The sequence below is a fragment of the Lolium rigidum genome, chromosome 7 (genome assembly GCF_022539505.1).
Source record: "Lolium rigidum isolate FL_2022 chromosome 7, APGP_CSIRO_Lrig_0.1, whole genome shotgun sequence".
In the NCBI taxonomy this organism is placed as follows: domain Eukaryota; kingdom Viridiplantae; phylum Streptophyta; class Magnoliopsida; order Poales; family Poaceae; genus Lolium; species Lolium rigidum.
The window spans coordinates 198,843,262-198,856,689 of record NC_061514.1 but is presented as its reverse complement, the minus strand read 5'-3'; the positions used below and the strand labels follow the sequence as shown (position 1 = coordinate 198,856,689).

The 13,428-nt window shown below is 41.8% G+C and overlaps 2 protein-coding genes across 2 annotated transcripts; one reads left to right on the top strand and one right to left on the bottom strand.

The window, feature by feature from the left end:
* The first annotated feature begins 1,376 nt into the window (after nt 1-1,376).
* LOC124669899 (protein LIFEGUARD 4-like) lies at nt 1,377-2,379 on the top strand. The gene is made up of 4 exons (XM_047206436.1): nt 1,377-1,566; nt 1,685-1,798; nt 1,939-2,096; nt 2,182-2,379. Exons 1-4 carry the CDS (start codon nt 1,377-1,379, stop codon nt 2,377-2,379), a joined length of 660 nt encoding a protein of 219 aa, XP_047062392.1.
* A 368-nt stretch (nt 2,380-2,747) lies between these two features.
* Nucleotides 2,748-12,595, bottom strand: LOC124675511 (MMS19 nucleotide excision repair protein homolog). The gene is given in 21 exon segments (XM_047211590.1): nt 2,748-3,135; nt 3,253-3,332; nt 3,404-3,483; nt 3,814-3,894; nt 3,988-4,064; nt 4,292-4,403; nt 4,488-4,563; nt 5,294-6,153; nt 6,274-6,376; nt 6,637-6,736; nt 6,739-6,780; nt 6,783-7,166; nt 7,551-8,283; nt 8,390-8,476; nt 8,661-8,714; nt 8,838-9,026; nt 9,853-9,912; nt 10,010-10,168; nt 11,769-11,866; nt 12,391-12,445; nt 12,536-12,595. Coding segments are annotated over 19 exon segments (3,360 nt in total). The 5' UTR covers nt 12,437-12,445; nt 12,536-12,595; the 3' UTR covers nt 2,748-3,135; nt 3,253-3,313.
* Nucleotides 12,596-13,428: the final 833 nt, after the last annotated feature.

Below are 13,428 nucleotides of genomic sequence, written 5' to 3'. Positions count from 1 at the left end.
GTTTAGCATAAAATTCACTTTAGATTAAGCTGCAAAAATAGTCACCTGATGGGTCTAGCTTAAGAAAAATTAAATAGACGACCCAACTGGTCATTGGCTGCGACAGCCCCACAGAGCGGTAATATATGTATTTTCCTGAAAAATAGACGACCCCACTGGTCATTGGCTGCGGAGGCCCCACCGAGCGGCAATATATGATTTTCTATAAATAAATAGACGACCCCACTGGTCATTGGCTGCGGCAGCCCCACAGAGCGGCAATATATGTCTTTTCCTGAAAAATAGATGACCCCACTGGTCATTGGCTGCGGAGGCCCCACAGAGCAGCAATATATGATTTTCTATAAATAAATAGACGACCCCACTGGTCATTGGCTGCGGCAACCCCATAGAGCGGCAATATATGTCTTTTCCTGAAAAATAGACGACCCCACTGGTCATTGGCTACGGCAGCCCTATAGAGCGGCCCCATTTTTCATTGGCAGCACCGCCTATAAAATCATGAAATAAAACGACCCACACATCAGCGATAAATGGATGGCTGCTCCGACGTGTCTCCTGACCCTACCCGTCAGCACGAGACGGTCAGGGAGGAGCTGCCCCTGTGCAGCCCCACCCGGTCAGACTAACGGTCAAGGCCTCTGACCTGACGGCTACCGGCCGTTCCAGCACGTGTGAGTGTTTCAAACTAGAGGAGGGAAAAACTGAGGAAAAATTAAGGGGCTGGAAAAAACTGAGTACAACTAAGAACCTGAGGGCACAAAAATAGAAATCCCTAAAAACTAAATATATAGACCCGCACAACAGTAGATAACCTAAGTGTGGCATAAAGGCCTCTCATCGACTTCACCGCATCATTTCTACGTAGCCGAAGCGATCAAATAATGGCTAATCTCCTATCCTAATTAAAAATCTAAACATGTGAACAATATCATGTAACCAGATGCCAATTATATAGCAACACTACGGTGGTAATTTGGTAGACACTAGCGTACCTATGTGTACGTGGGGGGGGGGGGGGGGGGCGCCCCCACATTGTAGTAGTACGTATAAGATTTTGGAACTTCTCACTTTTTTCTGAACAGTTTTTTTTCCTCGACCTATAAACTGGCAACCGCTAAAACCCGCTAAGCCCAAAAAAGTCAATTCCTCTCCACCATTACAAAACCGCTCAGACCAACCAAGAATAGCACAAGCCCTCGCTCGCACCACCGTCCAACTCCAAGCTCCGCACAGCCAAAACCATCTTCCATTTACACGCGCGCGCACGACGCACCGGCCCGAGCGCACCACCGGCGACCGAGGCGGGCCGGCGGTGGCGGACAGCCATGGGGAAGCACCGCGACGTGGAGGCCGGCGGCATGGCGTGCCCTTACATGATCGAGAGCCCGCAGCTGCGGTGGGCGTTCATCCGTAAGGTGTACGTGATCGTGTCGATGCAGCTGCTGGCGACCATCGCCGTCGCCTCCACCGTCTACCTCGTGCCCGACATCCGCCGCTTCTTCCTGGCGCGCACCCCGGCCGCGCTCGCCGCCTTCGTGCTCATCATCGTTGCCCCCATCATTGGTGAGCTTGCGTGTGCATCATCGTTCTCGGCATTGCCTACCAATGTACTCTCGGTTTGGATGCGTTGAAACCATGTTGAGCTATTGTTGATTTTTGCTGGCATGCATATATGGCACAGTGATGATCCCCATGATGTGCCTCCGGAACCGGCACCCGATCAACCTCATCCTCCTCGCCTTGTTCACCATTTGCATGAGCTTCTCCGTTGGGTTGGGCTGCCTCTCGAGCAAAGGTATCAAAAGAGGCCACAAACTGATCTACATAAAAAGATATTTTTACCACGAGTTTCGTGTGAAAGTGAAACGCCCGTAAGCAAACACCTTGAATCCCATCCGAGATAAGATTTGTTTCTTTTCTACCTGTACCAAACAGGCGGTGTTATAATCGAAGCGGCATTGCTGACGTTCGTGGTGGTCTTGAGCCTGACGATTTACACATTCTGGGCGGCCAAGAGGGGCCACGACTTCAGCTTCCTCGGCCCCTTCCTCTTCGCGGCATGCCTCATCTTGATGCTCTACGGGCTCATACAGGTCACACAACCAAACACCATCAGGACACTATAAACAGAAACTACAAAACGATGTGCACCTAACGCGGTGCTCGCTTTTGCTGCAGATGCTGCTGCCGATGGGCAAGGTGGGCACGACGGTGTACGGGTGCATATCGGCGCTGGTCTTCTCCGGGTTCATCATCTACGACACGGACAATCTGATCAAGAGGCACACCTACGACGAGTATGTCACGGCAGCCATCGCATTGTACCTTGACATCATCAACATCTTCATCGCCATTCTCACTGCCCTCAGAGAATGATGGTCACATGTCGCTGCCATGCTGATGCAAAACCTCCGTAGGAATAAAAATAAAAATGTGTCGCAATGTGGAGGGTAAAAAATATATGTACGCTTGGGCTGAACATTTTATAAGGGAATGAGCGGTGGTTGGCTCGGTCAAGCTATACAGCTGCATGTGTCGCTGCTCACAGTTGATGGGGTAAATTGCATTACGCTTGGCGACAAAGGCCAGGACGCCTACTTGTAAGGCGGCGGTTGATGGTGCGGTCTCCATGGCGTGGGTATCGCAAAGGTTCCCAGCAGAAGCCAAGAGTAGATGGCAACAGAGGATTTTGCAGGGATTGGCGACAAGAGATTAGCAACGGTTAGAAAGTAGAAACACACACAGACCATTCAGTACTATTAATTTCAGGGATGGGTTGGTCAGGTATCTTTGAGATACATTCCTACCTTTTGGCTGGTTCCATCCAAATGATCTACAACCAAAAACGTGCATAATGGAGATGGCCCTATCCCATCAACGGTTTGGTCAGCAACTAAACGTATCCTTGATGAGCCAAATCACATTTTGCTCACGAACGGAGACTTCAAATGATAGGTACATAGCTAGCAATATAGTTCCATCGATTCTCAATGCCCAGACATTCGCGACTCTTCAGTGGTTCCTTGGATTTCATCTTGAAAAATCCGCTCCATCCAGAACTTGACATAAAATCCGAAAGGATATCAAAGACAGAATAAGCCACAGTCCTATCACTTTACTCTCTGGCACAGCCTGTGTACGTGCATTGAATTGACAGCTCAGTATAATTTACAAGGTTTTACGCGATGATAGAGATGATACAACCAAACGATGTAAGCATGACACACCTATATGTACCTCAATACTTACCACCAACATGATATGTCCAGTGAGTTCCCAGACTACGATGTCGTTGCAAGAGAAGGCTCCCCTAAGCAAATGATGATTGCCTACAGGAAAATAAGAGGAAAGAGCCCATAAGGCAAGGTTGCTGACTCCAAGTAGGATATAGTTTTCATACCATGTTTGTCGACATCGAACAGCCTCTTGGCGGACGGCCCTTTTCTTATCATCAAGTGCCTTGATTGCTGCTCGTAGGACCTGCATGAATTGTACCATTCTGCTCTGAGTCCTTTTTCTTCTTTCAGAAGGGTGTTTTCTTATTTCAAACAATTAGGGATATTAAGACAACATCACTTCCTAATAACATGAACTTTGTCATAAGATAGATATATCTTTCATTTCATGTATTTCTGTGCTGAAGTGTGCAGCAGAAGCATGATGCTTCGTTGCCTCCGCTAATAAGGGGATCGTTATCCATGGATAATAAAAAACATAGTTTAATAATAGTTCAAATAATTATCAACCTATGGTTACTCCAGGATCATCGTAGATGCATACATTTAACCATCTGCATAAATAGAAACTGACCTGTGGCCGCATGCGATAGACTTTTGAATGGGGAAAGCTAGACATGGCAACAAAACATTGCAAGGCTGTCTCCCGAACAACCTACATAAGAAAAGGAAAAGGTTGTTTAACATGCTAATCTTACAAATGGAACGAGTGAAAGTGGACATAAAATTACAAATAACGCTAATGTACCATCATGTGAGGATAGGAAACAAGTTGTGTAAGAACACCGACAATAATGTGGATATTTTCCAGAACACATTCTTTGCCTGCAAAGAATAAGATGATTAGTTAGCGACTAAATCAAAGAAGTAACATTAGGAGCTCAGTGTCAGAACACAGCATACATCACAGTCAAGTTTGCATAATAAATAAAAGAAAATGAAGTCGGAACTCTGACGGTTGTATCCATAAGTGCACACTAAACACAATTGTTGCATTAATGCCTAATAAATAGGAACTTATAGAAATAACAAAGTAAAGTAAATGTTATCACCTTTGTCATCCATCAACATTCCAGATAAGACAAGCAACAAACTATACACTAGATCTTTATCCTGAATATCCACACTCAATTTAGCTAAGATATCAACTATTACGAGCAAAATCTGAAAAGAAAATGAAACAATAGGCCAATTAGTATGCTCTGATCCGACAAAGGTTGTGCATGCTCTAATTGACAAGTAGTAAACCTGATGGGCTTCTGTTATAACTGCTGATACCGGAGCATTGGAAATAATATGCCCAAATGCTCGATATAATACCAATCTGCAGTGCATGAATTTATTTTCAGTCTCTTCAAGACATTTGACAACAAAGAAGGCACAAAATGATACAGAACTGTTAATTTAATAAAACTCACACTAGCATAATAGTAAGACCATCACCTATGAATAGCAATAAATTTTAATGAAAGTAAATTTCTTCTCATATACAAGCTCGCGACGAAACAAATTCATGAGGAAAAGCATAATACATAACTAATAACTAAGTGAAGAAAAGTGATGTTATGTGGTCCTGAGGTTATAAAATAACAGCATTCGACTCACATGAGAGGCACGCATAGCATAAAGGATTCCTAACTTCAAATGATGCCAGTTCAATTCATTTTGGGTTGTTATCACCAAAGTTATGTTGCAGTTCCATCTTTATATTAGAAACGATGTCATCACATTGCTTCTTTCCACACACAATGGGGACAAAGGTATGCAAGAGTACGCAAAACCCTTGGGGATTTCACGCCGAATGAATCAGAAGTTTAGAAATAAACGAACATAAGGATAAAAAAGGTTTCAATTATTCCAAGTGAAATGACAACATATTTATCCATGTATGACCTCAAACTTAAAGAAAAAATAGTAAGCAGAAAAACATGAAAAAAAGTGGGATACTACTACCGCATACGGTAGCAAGACAAAAGTAACAGAAACATGTTACTATAAAAGCAAGTGTTCAAATTATACGGGATAGAAACAAAGAGAGGAATGTTGATACCTACTTTGTTGTCATCGCAGGGGTCTCCTTAATTTTAGAGAGAAAAATTGGCATAAGTATTGAGAAAAAACGCTGCTTATATAACAGCTTTATTCTTGCATGAAACTTTTTATTTAGGCAGACTTCTGAGTCACTCATCATCACATGGAATGCATCAGCTGCAGATGTTGCAAGGGAAGCATCCAATGAAACATTGTCACTGTGTTCTTCCTGGTGGGGTGGAATGCCCACCGAAATCTGATTCAAGACCAGGCACTTAAGAAGAAACATCGAAATGTCCTTCACCTTTTCATCTCCTCTCATAAGCAACCCTTTCCCAATCCAAGCCAAACCACACAAGATATCAATCCTCAAACATATGCTTGCAGACATGCCTGAGCAATTAGCATCATCTGAAGTGGCAGCAGAAGAATGAGACATCTTCAAAGTGCTGCTGGCTAATACAATTGAGAAACATCTCCCAAGAATAACATCAAGCATTTTATCCAGCTTATTCTCATCTGAGAACTCTGAATTGTGTAGATATTTATTGAAAATAGAAGCTAATGCGTGAGCAGCTGGTATTTGTCCATTCAGTAGAAAGACCGAAAAAAGGTTAATCATCATGATCATATCTGGTACATGTGTTTGAGGACGAAGACCAACTATAACTGATGAAAGCAAACACACAAGAGCTGTATCTTGAATAGAGTGTGCAGGAACTAACTCCTCTACAGATGAAAGATCGTGCATCATTGACTTCACTGGGAGTGACAGCATCGATGATATTATGCTGCACGCTTTCTGAACAATCAATGACTGTTGTTCCTCTGTGCAGACTCCAACTAAGAACTTCATTCCCATCATTAGTGAGTCAAGAAGACCCTGAGAGAGAAAAGGAGTGTGCCATGAGTACACATTAAATACTTATACATAATTATACCAGAGACATCTAAGTACCAAATTAATTAATTAGCATAAATATTCATTTTGATAGAGCTTCACCTGCGATCTAATCCTGTCTAAAGTAGCCACGTTCCTAATCTCATCCCAGAGACGCATAGCAAAGCTCAAAGCAAGTTCGTTGACACCACCAGAGGTAAATAACCTGCCACAATGGAGGTGGTTACTGAGGGAAGATATGATAATTTTGATACATCCTGACAAAAGGCTTGTAATTAGTGCAGGGCACAGGTTTCGAGCATGCCATCAGTAACATGTTGCAGCTATCTAATTGGTCAAGTATCTGCAACATCTTTTACTGTTCTAGGTTTGGATAATCTGAGCAAGATGTTTCAAGATTACAGGCTTATCGCAATCCAATTTCTTGATACAGAAATGCATTATTGCAAGGCAAGGTTGGCATACCATGGAAGGAGCTGACTAGAGTAACAATCGATCAAATGGGCTACATATTCCGCACATTCCATTCCCTCGTTAACCTGCAGGATCCATAGAATCTTTGTTCAGCTATAAAATGCAAATTATATTGAATAAGAAGACAGCCAGATATTTGATACAGGCCTGAGAAATATTGGTGATGACAGCTTCTTCAAGTGATCTAGCGACCCTTAACATATAGCTCACACCAGTGGTACCAATTTCAAAACATGCTTCAAGTCTTAGGTTCAGAGGCATCGACGTATCACAAGATTTAGCCAAAGGAATAATCTTGTCAACAACAATACTGTTGTAAATCATTTCTTTTTTAGAAGCACGGGACTCTACAGTAAATTTACCAATGCTAGTCAATGTTTCCAACGACAATCTCCACAAATGTATATTTTCATACTTTCTTGCAACTACTGAGGTGAGCATCAGCAGAATATACTCATAAGCATTTGCCAGTAGAAGTGAACAGTGTTCTGGGAATGTTGCAAGTATCAGTAACCCCTTCACTGCAAACAGTTTACAAGAAACAACCATATTAGCATATACATATAGCCTGATCTTCATTGACTCTATAGAATCACTGAAATTAACCAAGAGAAAAGGGAAAATTAAGAGTTCATTAATCATTTTTTCAGAAGTAAAACACAACCTTGATGTACAAGGTAAATACCATACATAATAGAATCTCTAGAAATGGCAAAGGGCTAATGAGAAACTACATGTAGAGTGAAACAGCACTGCCCTAGCAAACTAGATGCATGACTTTTGAAGGTTATTTGAGGACAAGCATGGATTAAGAGAAATTGGATAAATGTGAGAACATCTTATAGGTGCATGTTATCTTACAAAATGTGGCATGTTGCAAGTCATACTTAAGGACCTCAACATACCAGCACATGAAACATATTTTTGTGTGACTGCTGACTGGATAGGCTGAGAATCAATTGACAATAATTTTCCAAGAAGATGGATGAACGGATCCAGTTTTTCCTCTAAGATAAGCCACCAGGACTCATTTGCTGATTTAACAGGAGGGAAGTCTCCTCGAGATGCCACAGCCACTTCTCGACAGGATGAAAGCATTTGAACAGATAAATAGAGAGCTCCATAATTAATAGCCGCAGAAGATGATCCATTGCAAATGTTTAAGTGCTGAGATTTAAAACTGGCTGAGCTTCCCAAAATATCCACCAAGCGTGTGAAATGCGCTTGAAAAACTCTAGTGCAGAAATATGTAGATGATTCAGCAATGATAGAAATCACACTTCCAAGGGATTGTAATTGATTCAGGTCATTTGATGACCTACAAATAGACTTTTCTTCGGTTGTTACAGAATGAATGTTATTCACAATATCCTCATCCAACAAGATCAAATTGATGAATATATCTCTATCTGCAGAATGTATACACGTAACAGCAGTCTTCAAGCAATTTTTAGCTTCTGATACTATTTGATTCTTAATCTTCTCTGCATCTTTAGGTGACCCTGTCGATAAGAGTTGATCTGAAGAAAGGCTAAAAATCACTTCTTTCAACTTAAACCAGATAGCTGATGTGTGTGAAACCATTCTATCAGCTCCATAGCAGCGAATGCAATTGTCCAGATATTTTAAGGAATCAAGCTGTAGATAATAGCAGAGTGGATTTTTTTTAGCAGAAATTCAAAGAGATGGTGTCCGCTTTGTTAAATTGATGAACTGGAAACAATAAGGTAAGTTAGGTGCTGACCTTTGCTAATGGAAGAGAGGAAGAAAGTTTATCGAGAAGCAATGGAATGGCAAAGGGCTCAAAATAAGGACTTGTGCAGAAGGCATGCTGCAAAGATTTAAACAGGTTATATTAGACATAAAAGTAAAATAACAGGAAGGCTTCTATAATTTACAAGCATGGCAAACTAATTTAGTAGAAGATAACTCCAATAGCTGCATTCAACAAATAATCTGTAATGCCAAGACACATCTTTAGCCCAAAAGATCAAACAAAAATGCCAAGTTCATACCATCAATGCCCTGGAAAGTTCATCCCTCGTGAGACCTACATTATCGCCCGCTCCCTGCATATATACATGATGTCAATAATCACGATGCCATATTGGAGAAAGGAATGACAAGAACTACCAGGTTACAGAATGACAAAACACGCAAAGATATCTTGAAAGTCACAATAGTTTACATACGTGTGTGAAGTAGACAGGAAAATATTTGCTCAGAAGCTCAAAGAGATCACTTGCAAATTGGGATGCCAAACCAGATGGGTCTGAAAAAAGCTTCATGACAACTTCAACCAAATGAAAGGAAAGCTTCAAGCATTCTGGGTCTTTTTCTTCATCAATTGATTGACAGATCCACATTAGCAGTTCATCATCCTAGACATACCAATAAACTTGTGTTGGTATGTATTCATCATAGAATAAATCAACGAGAGGGTGAGAATAAACAGACAGAAATATAAAACAAGCCTCCGCGTCAGAGACTCGGAAATGAAGGTTCCTCCACTCTGATGAGGGTGAGAATATTTGGCACTTTTGACCAAATACTTTGTTCAAAGTTACTGAAGGAATATCCATTCCCATGGTACTCCAAACTACCACTATTAAGTATCAACACTATCTCTACGCTCACTTCATTACCCTGCTGTTTTGTTCTTCTAATATTGGAGGATCGTCACATTTTAATATTTTATTCCAAGCATTATAACAACGACATGCAAGATTTGGTCAACAAAGCTCAGTGTTCGATAAAGAAACTAGTCTTATTCTATTTTCTTGCCACATTAGGGGATGCAAACATATCGAGGAATAATCATGACATTACAACAATTAATCCCGCCGTTTCACAAACCTCAGAGGCACAAATTTGAAGTATTAGTTGATGGCATTGGACCATGTTACACCTATTAGATAGACATACTACTGCTCTACCTGATAGGAGCAAGTATGGTACTCCCTCCAGCCTAAATTAATTGGCGCAGCCATATACTCCTAAGCTGCGTTAATTAATTTGGGCCGGAGGGAGTATGATTAAATGAACATTACTTAACTTTGGGGCCTCCAAGATATATGTGCCAGGACAAATATAGTGAATTGGAGATTTGGTGTTAGCATTTACATATAGAGTAACATTGCAATAGCAACTAAGATGGTTTTGAGATGATGCAAGATCCATAGTCCAGATATTGAGTATGCAACATACCATTGTCTTGACAGCTTCTGGGTAGTGATCAAGTACACAGCAAATAATTTGAAAGCACAGCTGGAGAGAAAATAGAGTTATGAAAAGGTATCAATAGATATTAGATAGATAAAGATAACCTTATGTAAGCATATTTGCACTAAAGATTCAAATCAACCTTGCGGTCAGCAGCTGCAAGTGACTGTACTGGAATATAGTCTATCAAAGACTCGACTAGTCTTTTGACATCAGCAATCATAATAGTACCAACAGATGGTTCTCTTTGCAATAAAGCCAAGCATCCAACAAGTGCTCCCCGTAATGCTTGCCAATCTGACTGGTATGCCAAAAAGATGCATGAGTAGTAAATAAAAGGGTGGCCAGTTGGCCATCATAGTGGGTAAGATCACCAAAAAAATGCATGAAGCTAAACCAAAGTTCAGTTTATAGGAGGTATGCATCTTCAGCGGAACAATTTGCTTCACTGAACATGTTCTTGAGTCAAAAACTTTGTGATACAGGTCGTAGGATTCAAATTAAAAGGTCACATTAACATTCTAGTGCACTTCTCTGCGAGGAGAGAGCATTCTTTAGAAAACATCACTTAGGTCCAATTTAGGGGTAATCTAATCTAGGCCTAAACTCAGACACCTAGGACTGTTTTCTTCTTTAGTTAAATGAAAAGCGTAGGTAAAGTGCTTATTTGCAGCTTGAATTGTGTAGTCACCACTTGTTTAGAGATGTCGAATAGAAGAAGTTACCACAATACTCCATGGCCTGCTAGGTACAACGATGATGTACTTGGGCTGTAACCGGTTGAGATTTGGTTTGCAACCAAAAGATAGCTATATAGATATTAGATTATTTGGGCTGTCCAAACATTGGCAAGCCAAATTTTAGAATTGAACCAAACAGCCTCATAAAGTCTTGCTTGTGTCAAAACCAGTTCACTGACCATTTCTCCTGTCTTAACAGCAATGACAAGCTGGGTTCACTCTTATATACAACGGTGTATTAACAAAATGTAATAGTTCTGTTACATGTAAGTTGATAAAAAAACTCATAACTCAGAAACCTAGTAACTACCCATATTCAATCATCGTGTAACAGGGAGCTTAGCAATGCTACAAAAGAAGCCCTGGAGTCAAAGATGTGATTACTGTGAATATTAAATCACTAGTTTATGCATTCTAGAGTGTGGCAGGGTCAGTCTAGCATCATCTGCGGAAAGAATGGATAGAACGTTCCTTTCGAATTTCAACAGAACCAAACTTCCGATCCATCCAACCGGACAAGAGACAGAGAGAAACCTAGCTAGGTACGTACGTCTGTTCAGCTGGGCCAATCATTCAGTTTGAGGTCGGTGTCGCCAAGTGTTTTCTCCTTCTTCAAGGAATCGCAAGTAGCATGCGCACCTATGTGTGCGCCCATGTGAGGTTCGAGGTGTCCGGTTCGTTTTCGTTGCTTCTGAATCCTCATCGGGGGTGATGCACAGTCTCAGGTAAACCCTTTTTGGTGAGTTCTGCAAGTTCCCTTCTTGCTTCCACATGTGATCTAGTCATCGCATTCCATCATGTGTTCTATGTGCTCCTGGTCATTGAGCCCTGGCGATGTTTGTGCTGGTCTCCGTGTTTGGTTGATTTCTAGGGTTTCTATATAATGGCATATTTAATTTGCACAAAGTCTGCAGTGTAAGAACAATGATAAGACTACATGACTACACGCATTAGCTTCCCTGGATTGATGTCCTTACCCAAGGTTTTTTTATCTCAGTACATGTTAAAATAAGAACACAAGACCAGTAGGTAACAACTGCTAATTTAGTTCAGGTGCAAAAGGAGAACTCATCGGACTAGCGTTGAACAAACTGAGTATGTGCTTCCAAATTAAAATAATGAAGAAGTAGAAATAAGCACGATGCACATAGTGAAACTTACCAGTCTTGATATAAAAAAGTCTGACAATGTTGTGATGGCATTGACATCTAACCATTTTAAGGAAATCTGAGACATGATTTCCCCCAGAAGCATGATTCCTGCATAAAACAAATAAAAGCAGATCCTTATCAAACAGCATGGCATGCATGTCCCAACAGGAGCTTATGACGCTGACTTTGAATCTATCAGAAAGAAATGCCAAGAGAGAGAAGTTTGCAGGTCATACAACAACAACAAAAAATGGTTGGAGAAGGTTAACATTTAAAAAAACTGCAAGCGTTAATCCACATCCAATTAAGTGTCACAAGCTATCCCTTTTTCACTTTCTCCTGGCTACCAGTGTGTACACATATGCAGATGTGTATCCATATTGTACAGTAGGAGTTTAATTTTTTAGCAGCAGTAATCCTCAATAATAATCAGTGGAGAAAGAGAGCTTGACTTATGCATCTTGTGGAACCGTGCAAACAATGCAGACAGCTATAGACTATATCACCTTAAAAGTTGGCATAGATAATATAGTTTAAACTTTTACTTGCATTGGCAAAAATCTTGTTAAAAAAGTGAAGCAAATAGCATGCAAAATAACTGGGGAAAAAAAGCAAAGAGGAGAAAAAGAAACCTCTTGATCTAACAATGTGGTCTGTGGTAGTCAAATACATGTCCATCTTAGAAACCTGAAACGACATGACCAACAGGATACATAAAGAGCTGCCCTCCTTAGCCAAATCATGAAGCAAGACAATCTCTGAGAGACGAGACCATACCAAATCGAAGAGCGTCAGCTTGTCCTTGTTCACCAAGGCCGCAAGAGCGAGCACACTTGCAGACTGTGCACATACACATAACAACATCAATTTCCAAGACAAATTAGAACAACAAAGGAGAGCGTCCATGAAGCATGCTAAGCTAACCAGTGGCAACATACACCCTGTGTGTTAACCAAGCAGCAGTTTGTACCAAATTGTGGTAGTAGAATTAAACAAAATCTATAAGCCTCTGTAACACTGAAGCTTATGTAAGGCTTAGGTGCTGCCTAGCAGTTCTCCTACGAGCATTTACATACACAGTGCCTAAGACCGACTTTTCCCCCGTCAATCAATGGCTACGCGAGCTCATCCTACATAAACTTCAAGCGAATGGTACTACAAGGAAAAAAAATAGAATGTAAAATGTACCCCCAAAGCAAGACAGCAAGCATTCAGATTTGAGAACCCAGTCGGGGAGAGAAGAGCAAGGGAGAGATGGGGAGGGGAGGCCGTACGTGGTCGGCGGGTGAGCGGGATACGTCGACGAAGGCCTCAACGTAGGGGACCCAGTGGCCGGCAGGGACCTTCGCCATTGCCGCCGCCAGCTACGAGCCTTGGGTCCCGCAGGGTTTAGGGTTTTGCTAGTGGTTGGAGGTAGTGGACAAAGGGAGAGGGGCGGGTTTCTGAACACGCTACGCTAGGTGGGGCGATGGAGGAGCGGCGGCCGGCGGGCGGCGGCCGGCAGTGACAGCGCGGAAAGTCGGCGGCTAGGTGGGCTACGGCGGAGGCCGGAGGATGAGGCGGCGCCGGGTGGGTATTTTCCCCTCTTTCTTCTACAGTAGCAAGGTGAACACGTGCCGTGCGTGCCCCGTTGGAAACATCACGGCCGTCCAACGTGGGAGTTTTACATG

Coding starts and splice junctions, on each gene's coding strand:
- LOC124669899 (XM_047206436.1), top strand. CDS start 1,377: ATGATCGAGAGCCCGCAGCTGCGGTGGGCGTTCATCCGTAAGGTGTAC. Junction 1,567..1,684: donor CATCGTTGCCCCCATCATTG/GTGAGCTTGCGT, acceptor TATATGGCACAG/TGATGATCCCCATGATGTGC. Junction 2,097..2,181: donor TGCTCTACGGGCTCATACAG/GTCACACAACCA, acceptor CTTTTGCTGCAG/ATGCTGCTGCCGATGGGCAA.